Source organism: Hyaena hyaena, unplaced genomic scaffold (assembly GCF_003009895.1).
Source record: "Hyaena hyaena isolate Hyena2069 unplaced genomic scaffold, ASM300989v1 scaffold_700, whole genome shotgun sequence".
Taxonomy (NCBI): Eukaryota; Metazoa; Chordata; class Mammalia; order Carnivora; family Hyaenidae; genus Hyaena; species Hyaena hyaena.
Window position 1 is genome coordinate 917,187 of NW_024081331.1, and position 8,874 is coordinate 926,060.

The 8,874-nt window shown below is 57.9% G+C and overlaps 1 protein-coding gene across 4 annotated transcripts; it reads left to right on the top strand.

Annotated features, from left to right (window-relative positions):
• Positions 1-802: 802 nt before the first annotated feature.
• On the top strand, positions 803-8,107 carry LOC120220471 (PILR alpha associated neural protein). 4 transcript variants are annotated; one of them, XM_039217594.1, is made up of 6 exons: positions 803-1,183; positions 3,781-3,845; positions 4,107-4,618; positions 5,394-5,475; positions 6,287-6,508; positions 6,831-8,107. In XM_039217594.1, the coding sequence occupies exons 2-6, from the start codon at positions 3,829-3,831 to the stop codon at positions 6,850-6,852; spliced, it is 855 nt and encodes a 284-aa protein (XP_039073525.1). In that variant the 5' UTR covers positions 803-1,183; positions 3,781-3,828; the 3' UTR covers positions 6,853-8,107. The 4 variants fall into 4 exon arrangements, with proteins under 4 accessions (XP_039073525.1, XP_039073524.1, XP_039073522.1 ...); XM_039217593.1 differs by lacking the exon at positions 803-1,183 and adding an exon at positions 1,585-1,635; XM_039217591.1 differs by lacking the exon at positions 803-1,183 and adding an exon at positions 1,703-2,097.
• The last annotated feature ends 767 nt before the right edge of the window (positions 8,108-8,874 follow it).

The following is an 8,874-nucleotide window of genomic DNA, read 5'->3' on the forward strand; positions in this document are numbered from 1 at the left end:
GCAAGGGACCAGCTAAGAAGCTGTTGCCCTTTTCCAGACAAGCGATGATGACTTCAACCAGGATGGAAGTGACACATGATGAAGAGAAGTAGAGGGATTCAGGATATATTTTGGATGCAGAGCCCACCTCACAGAACTTCCTGGTGAATTAGATCCAGGGCAAGAATCAGTGAGAAAAGGGAAATGGGAGAAAAGATGTTTCCTAAGTTTCCAGCCTGAACAAGCAGTTGTCATGTCCCAGGATGGGTCACTCAGAGAGCAATGAATCGGCAGGGGAAGACTTCAAGACATTTATTTTAGCCACATTAGTTTCACATGACTATTAGACATCCAAGTAGAGATGTCAAGCAGCCTGTTGGATAAATGAGTCTGGAGCTCTGGATATAAATTTAGGACTCGCTGACATTTACATAGTATTTAAGACCTGGGACTGGATGACATCACTGGACACAGAATGTGGAAATAGCAGAGAGCCAAGGACTGAGCCCTAGCAAGTGCTAACATTTAGAGGTCGAGCAGAAGACGACTGGGGAAGAGAAGGCCAGCTTGAAGGAAACTAGGAGAGTGTGGCATCCTAGTTGTGCAATCAGAATAAAACATGGTAGAGAGGGATGGGGTTGGATGGGGGAAGCTACTTCTGATAGAAAGGCTAGGGTAGGCCTCTCAGAGGTGAGATTGGATCTCAGTGAAATTTTAATGAAAAGAGTGAGTCATTTTGTGAAAAGCCAGGGGAAAACATTTCAGGCACAGGGTACAGTAAGTGCCAAGGCCCAGGGGCAGGTTAAGATCCTCTAGTTCTAGGAACATAGATCAGGTCCAGTGTGGCTAGGGCAAAAAGAGGGTTAGGTGAGGAAATCAGAAAGCAACCTAGTGGACAGGTCCTATAGGGCCTTGTAAGTCACAATAAGGAATTTGGATAATCTGAGTGCTAGAAAAGCTGAGTAATGCAACTCCATCCACTTAATTTAAAGATCATTTGAGTTGCTTGCGGGGAGAATGCATTGTAAGCAGGACCAGAGTGGAACGGGGGATCAGCCTTGGGATAATCCAAGGATGGTTCGAGGTCTTCACCATCACCCTCAGCCCCACCTTGATGCCCAGCGCTCTGCAATCTCCACCAGGAATGAGACGCGGTTAGGGACGCAGAGGCTCAGGTGACTCAGAATCTCAGACGCTGACTGGGGTGAGCATGGAGGTCCGTGGAGTTGTTTGAAAGGGGTGGAGAAGCTCGCCACCATAACCCGGGGCGGCGGGGGAATCAGACTGGCGCTCATCCTCCGCTGCCCTCTCCACCCTCCACCTGGGACCCAGCTGGGCGCACTCCTGCGGCACGGCAGCGGGAGAGTTAAACGGTGCGGGGCCCACCGCGGGAGGGGGAGAGGCGGAGACCGAGCTCTCCGAGCGGCCGCGCCGAGCCCAGCCGAGCCGAGCCGAGCCGAGCCGAGCATCTCCCGCCGCCGCCGCCGCCGCCGCCGCCGCCTCGCGCCGCGGGCGCCCACCCCCCACCCTCTCCAGCGCCCCGGCTGCCGACCAAACCCCCCGACCATGCCCCGTGCCCCACAAGCCCTCCCGACCCCCCAGCCCCGCGCAGCCCCGAGCGCCCGCAGCTGTCGCGCCGCCGCGCCAGGCATGCAGGTGAGCGAGAGGGACCCCCCACGCCCCCGCCCGCGGGAGCCCGGCCCTGCCCTTCCCGACTCGGCGCCCTCCGCCCCCCGCCCCTCCCGGCCCGGGCTCGAGTCGCCAGCCCCTAGGCGCGCCTTCCCCTCCGCGCTCTCCATCCCTCCGCCGGTCGCGACTCCATCGCGCGCTCCTGGCGCAGCGGTCACCGTCCCCGCGGCCGCCTCCATCCCGCCTCCAGCTCAGCCTCGGCGCTGTGCAGCCTCCTGACGGGGGTCCCTGCTCTCGGGGCTTCCTCCCTCGGAGTGCGTTCGCTGACCTCCCAGTGCTCGCTTTCATCCCACTCTCGCCGCTTCCCAGCCTGTCCGGGGAGCTCGGGCCCCTGGGAGGGGTGGGCCCGGGGCAGCCGTGGGGATGGGGCCCGGTTCCCCCACCCCAAGGCTGCCGCCCCACCCCCAGCTCGTCTCCTGCGCACAACAGGTCGGTGAGAAACGAGGAGAGGGTGGGGGTGGCGCGCCAAAGCTAGGGACTGCGGGCTTCCTGGAGGGGGTGGCTAAAGGGGGTGCGGGGCTCGGGGACTGGAGTTGACGTTGGTTTTAGGGGGAGGAGGGATGCACAAGGCAGAAAGGCAAGTGACTCCTAGAGTCAGCTGGCCACCGATGTCCCCTTCAGCCCTTCTCCGCTCCACTGGTTCGCTCTAACCTCCTTCCTCCCTCCTTCCCTCCCTCCTGCTTCCTTCTCTTCCCGTCTCTCTCTCTCCCTTCAGCCCATCAGGGCCCCCATCCCTATTTCTTTCCGTAGCTCCACATCCCTTTACATTTGAAAAAACAATTTCCAACTCCTCCATCTTTGCTGCTCCGTTTTCGGAAACCCCCACCCCCCTTCATCTTCTCATTCTGTCCTCTGTATTATGTTCTCTGCTTTTTCCATATCTTTTCTCCCCATCCCTGGTCTTCTCCACCTCTTTTCTCCCTTCCCTTTCCTGCCTGGACCTTTCCTTCCCTGACCTCCTTCCTGCCCTTCCTTCTTCTTCCCCTGATCCTGCCACCCCTTCACACCCCCCCACCCCGGTTTCCGTCTCTCACCTGTATTCTTATATTGTTCTCCCTTCAGCATCTTGCAAGCTTCCAGTCTTCTGTGCTCACCTCCTTACCAGTCCATTCTCTTTCGGGACTGACTACTCCCCCTCACCCAGTGCGCTGTGCCCGCTTCCTCCTCACCTTTCTCCTCTCCTCACTCTCAACCACCCCTCCCTCTCGCAGCGTCTTACCCCTTCTCCTCTCTCCCCTCTGGCCGCTCCCCTTTCCCATCCCCAGACTTTCCCCCATCATATTCCCCTGTTATTCTCTGGGAGAAGTTAATGTGCAGAATCTAGAGGACCCAGGGTGTCATATCCTCATCCACTCTAGGGAGCCTGGCCCCCCTGGATCCACCACCCGCAGCTCCGAGAACATGTCCTTCCTCTTTCAAAACCAACCATCTAGGTTCTCCTGGGACTCTCCACCCAGGACAGTTAACATTTGAGGGGGTGGCCTCTCCTCGGCTCCACCTCCCTTCCGAGAGCACCTATGCATGTGGATGACTTAACACTGAGCAAAAATTATACTCTGTAGTTTTTCTCCCAGCCACCTCTGTCTTTCTCTCTTCCTTTCCGATCCTCTGTCCCTATTCTCCTTCCCCCGAAGATGCAGATTCCTGGGGGCCAGCATAAGTGAAGTGCTTGGGACTCAGAGCCCAGGCTGGGATGCTCCCCTTGCGCACCCCCCACACACGTTCACACACTCACTCAGATTGACTTCCTCTTCCCTCCCCCACTCTCAGACTCCCTCCCTAGTGGTAGGTGCTCAAGGAATCACAAGGTTCTTGGCTCTAAATTAAGCTCCAACAAGAGCTCGGAGCTGTGAGCAGAGGAAGTGAGAAGGAAGGAAGCCAGAGAAGAGAGAGTAGACCCTGAGGTGGGGAAGTTACTGGGATCTCTGGGCGGTAGTAGATAGGGGCTGGGGGCTAGACAGGAACCACTCTGCGAGTTCCCCCTCACCCCCTAGAAGGATGCTAAGCGGCAGCTGGAAGCCTCTGAGGGCAGGTGGGGGTAGGACTGGTGGCTGAATGGGCTGGGGAAGCACTCAGGACGGGGTTGAGATGTGACCCCCCTCTCTCCCCCAGTAAAGGCTGAAAAATCTGGGTCACAGCTGAGGAAGGAAGACCTCAGACATGAAGTCCACGATGTGGTGAGTTTGGCACAGCAGAGGGAGCCTGGGGGCCACTTCTCCTGAGGTCCGGGCCCTTTCCTCCTGGGTCCACCCTGGGCCTTCTATCCCAAGGGCCAGACCCTAGGAAGGTAGGGAATGAGGCCAGTCTTCCCAAGGCCCGCCTGCTTTTCCAGAGAAAGCTGGAGGGAGGCAGCCCGAAATCTCTGGTAGGAGCCTGTGCTCTCCACACGTAAGGCCAGGGGGGCTTGAGTCTCACCCCCTCTCTCTCCCTTCTCGCAGGCCTGCGCTGTTGCTGTCCCGCCTCCTCCCTCTCTGGCCACTGCTGTTGCTGCCCCTCCCACCACCTGCTCAAGGTTCCTCCTCCTCCCCTCGAACCCCGCCAGCCCCAGCCCGGCCCCCCTGCGCCCGGGGAGGCCCCTCTGCCCCACGCCACGTGTGCGTGTGGGAGCGGGCACCCCCACCAAGCCGGTCCCCTCGGGTCCCAAGATCTCGACGCCAAGTCCTGCCAGGCACTGCGCCCCCCGCCACCCCCTCAGGCTTTGAGGAGGGGCCACCCTCATCGCAGTACCCCTGGGCTATCGTATGGGGCCCTACAGTGTCTCGAGAGGATGGGGGGGACCCCAACTCTGCCAATCCTGGATTTCTGCCTCTGGACTATGGTTTTGCAGCCCCCCACGGGCTGGCAACCCCACACCCCAACTCAGACTCCATGCGGGGTGATGGAGATGGGCTCATCCTTGGAGAAGCACCTGCCACCCTGCGGCCGTTCCTTTTTGGGGGCCGTGGGGAAGGTGAGTGGCGGTAGGAGAGGCTGGTAGGGGTGAGGGTTGGCGAGGCTGGTTGAAAGCTCTAAGGGCGGAAACAGAGTCCTTGTCTGTTGGTTCCTCCCACAAATGTGTCAGGCACTGTGCTGGCCCAGGAGGCAGAGATGAAACGCCGTCTGAGCCCTGGAGGAGCTCAGGTCCACTGGAGAAGACAGATGTGTAAACACTCAGGGATGAGTCAGTGTAATAAATGCTCTATTAGAAGCTTACATAGCATGTTTTTAGGTAAAGAGGGAAGGCAGAGATTACTTTTGCCTGGGGATCAGGACACCTTCCAAGAACTGACATTGGAGCTGGACCTTGAAAATGGAGTGGGAGTATTCTGTGCAGAAGAACACCATGGAGGGAAAGGAACTTCAGGGTGACATCTCAGCTCAGGGAATGCCAAGATAGGGCCAGTAGCTTGGCGGTGGGGCTAGGGCACAGATGGACATTTCTACCCCCTAGTTTCTGTGCAGAGAGGGGTTCTCTCTGACCTTGGAGTCTCCTCCTCATCACATGCATACAGAAGATTTGGGAACATGGAGGAAAGGAACTGAAAACTCCAGAGAAAGTGGATGATAAGAATAAAGGTGGGGGGCGTGGGGGAGGGTCCAGGGAAGCAGAAAGAGTTGGACAATGTGGATCCGGATGGCCACACTCTGTAAACTTAGCTGAACCTGAAGCCTGATCCCACTCCCCTCCTCCCTCTTGGCCCCTACCACTTCAGGCCTCCTTAAAACTTTCTCCCTGCCCCAATTAGGTGTGGACCCCCAGCTCTATGTCACGATTACCATCTCCATCATTATTGTTCTCGTGGCCACTGGGATCATCTTCAAGTTCTGGTAAGCTTCGAGGAGGGCCAGTGCGGTGCTGGCAGATGGGGCCAGATGTTTGGCAGTGTTTGGCTGGAAGGAGGACAGGAGCCAGGGCGGTGTTTATGCTGGAGGTGGGATAGGAAGTGGTCTGTGGTGAGGAAGACCTTGGAAAAAAGTGGTAGGGATTTGGGGCGGGGGAGACAGTGAGAAATCAGGGCAAATTCCTTTTCCCAGGGAAATACAATACGTGCACTGGGGGCTGGCAAGGGATGCCTTGAGGGGCATTTCCTCCAAGACAGAGAAAACTCACCGGGTCTGCGGGGTCCCTTCCTGGGGCTGCCTGGGGAGAAGCAAGAAAGTGAGAAAGTCCGGAGCGCTTTGCATGCATTTAATAATGGGTCGCTCAGTCCTTCACACTTTACTGAGAGAATCATTAGACTCAGGTGTCCAGGTCATTAGCTGATTTTGAACTAGAAAAAGATTTAGCCGGGCTCCTGCTGAGGAGAAATGGCTCTTCCGGGTACACATGGGGGAGGAAGCAATTCTGGGGGACTCTGTGTCGGTTGGGAGGTGGTACTGATTCTGTGTGGATCAGGACCAGGTCCGGAGGATGGTTTACCTGAGCACCTTGGGCGGTGGGGGTGGGGGGGTGGGGGGGTGGTAGGGAAAGTAGCTTTATGGACACTCTGTCTCCAGAGATTTGAGGTAAGGAACTGTTAAGAGGCCAGTTTCTCTGCTGTAGGATGTCGGGTGTCTGAGTGGGGGTGGCCAGCACTGCAAGCCCAGGGTGGGGGCTTCTTAAGTGTGTGAGAGAACCTTTTTCTTTCTGGTGCGCCAGCTGGGACCGAAGCCAGAAGCGGCGCAGGCCCTCCGGGCAGCAAGGTGCCCTAAGGCAGGAGGAGAGCCAGCAGCCACTGACGGACCTGTCCCCAGCGGGGGTCACTGTGCTGGGGGCCTTCGGGGACTCGCCTTCCCCTACCCCTGACCATGAGGAGCCCCGAGGGGGACCCCGGCCTGGGATGCCCCAGCCCAAGGGGGCTCCAGCCTTCCAGTTGAACCGGTGAGGGCAGGGGCAAAGGGCCGGGAGGGCCGGGGGGGGGGGGGGGGGGGGGGGGGGGGGGGGGGGGGGGGGGGCTGGAGCGTTGGTTGGGGGTGCTCCCTCGCGGGAGGGTGGGGAGGAGGCACCTTCCTAGGACTGGACCAGCTCCCCTCTGGGGGACCCTTCCTTCTCCCGCTCTCTGTGGATCTATGTCCTGTTGTCGCGCTGCCATTTAACTCAACTCTGCCCTCTTCTCTTTGAGTCCCTTTCTTTGCCTTGGACTTCCTTTCAGTTCTGGCCTACCCCGTGGTTCCTGACTGTGCCCTTTCCATCTTCCTCTCAGGATTCCCCTGGTGAATCTGTGATGCCCCCCAATGTTGGGGTGCCGCCAAGCAGGAGGCCAAGGGGCCGGCACAGCCCCCATCCCACTGAGGGCGGGGCGGCTGTGGGAGCTGGGGCCGCAGGTGCTCCTGGCTCCTGCCCTTGCACACCACCCTGGAACACTCACTGGCCCAATAGGCGATCTTACCTGCTCACCCTCCTTCAGGTGGGGGCCTCACACATCTGTGGCTTCTGGTCCCCCATCCCCACCCTTGCACACTCACATGAAAGCCTTGCACACTCACCTACACCCTCCCGGGCCATTGCACACACTTGTGCTCTTGTACAGCCAGTCTTCTGCACCCTCTCTCCACCCACACCTCCCCTCCCCATCCCTCACCTTCTCTCTTTGTTTCACACTTTCTCTTCTTCCCACATTCCATGCTCAGTTCAGTCACTCAGTGGTCAGTGGGTGACTTTCTCATTACCTCTCACATGCACTTCCTGGCCCCATGTTGTGGTGTTATGTGTTGTGCTCACGCTCTCCCTCACACACACCCACTGATCCAGTTTCTGTGGCCCCTGCATGCTGCCCCAAAGGTGGGTGGGAGGTGAGCTGGGGGCTTCTCATGCCCTCATCTGTCATGGTCCCATCCCAAGCAATGTCAATGTTTCATCGTCTTCCCTATCCCACCCCAAGGGCGTGCTCATTACCCTGAGGGCTCCCCCATGGGAATGGGGGTAGTGAGGCCCCCAAACTCCTCCCCCACTCCACTGCTAAATTCTGTTGTCTGGGAGATGGGTTTTTGGGGAGTCACCTGCTGCACTACATGAGAAAGGGGCTCCCATTTGCCCTTCCCTTCTTCCTGAGTCCCTTTCGTCTTGTCTGTCCTGGCTGTCTGTGTGTGGGTCCCTCTCTGGAATTCAGAGCCCCTGAGCCAGTCCTCCACTTTCCAGCTTCCTTAAGGGCCACCCCCCACCCCCCCAACTCCACCTAGGCTGCCAGGGATTGGGGTCAGCTGGTTCAAGGCCATTGGGAGCTCTGCCTCCCAATCTTTCCTTCCCCTTCCTGGGCTCCCTCACACTCCTCCTCTCCCTCCTTCCGTGGTCCCCCCTCCCTCCCCCCACGTTTGTCCCTACTTCTCGCCATTTTCCCACCTTTCTCCCTTCCTTCTCTCTTTACCTGGCTCCTATGCTGTGATATATATTTTTGTATTATCTCTTTCTTCTTGTGGTGATAATCTTGAATTCTTGTGGGATGTAAGTTTCAAAATTTTCAAATAAAGCCTTTGCAAGATACCTGAGTCCCCTAGTTCTACTTATGAACCCTGGAGAGAGGAGAGGGAGAGGAGCAACAGGCAGCCAAGAGGGAGGAGACACAGGGTGGGGGATGGGTGGGAGCCTCTTAAGACCCAGCGTGACCTGGGCCTGCTCTGATGTGGTTAGGATTCTGGAGTTTTGACTTGGGACAGAATGGAAAGAGAAGCTGAGGGGAGCAGCCACAACAGGAGACACCAGGAGAGTGGCTTGCTAGTAACTTCTCGGTGAAGGTCAAGAGCGACCATGAGAAAGGAGGCAGAGGAGAGGGAAGATTAAGTACAGGGACAGGCAATGGAGCAAGCGAGAAAAGGAGAGAGCTGATAAGACAGATGGAGGGTGAAGGGTGAAAGGAGAAGAAAAAAAGGGAGCAGCGGGAAGAGATGGGAGGGGCCACAGAGAGGAGGCTGCCCTGCCTGGTTTATTTTGAGCCCTGCTCCCTAACTTGCTCCCATCACAGCTGCCCCCCAAAAGCCGCACAGCACTGGAACCCCTGTGGTTAACTCTCACTGGCTCTCCCCACTCTGCCCTCTCTTGAGAGACAGGCCCTGCTAGCGTGTGGGAGTGGAATCAAGGGGTATGGTTTGGGGGAGGGAACACAGGCTGCCCAGCTGGGATCAGTCACCTCTGAGCCCCCCATTCTAGGTTTGGCTCTAGTGACAGCCTTGCAGAAACCCACACATCAGCTTCTCAGCTGTTGCTAGGCTCTGTTGCCATGGTAACTACCCAGGTTCCATTTCTCCCCCCCC

What these genes read in the sequence shown, in the direction of transcription:
- LOC120220471 (XM_039217594.1), top strand. An exon ending in TTTTGGGGGCCGTGGGGAAG is followed by an intron (nt 4,619 to 5,393) that starts GTGAGTGGCGGT and finishes TGCCCCAATTAG; the next exon opens with GTGTGGACCCCCAGCTCTAT. An exon ending in CCAGCCTTCCAGTTGAACCG is followed by an intron (nt 6,509 to 6,830) that starts GTGAGGGCAGGG and finishes TCTTCCTCTCAG; the next exon opens with GATTCCCCTGGTGAATCTGT.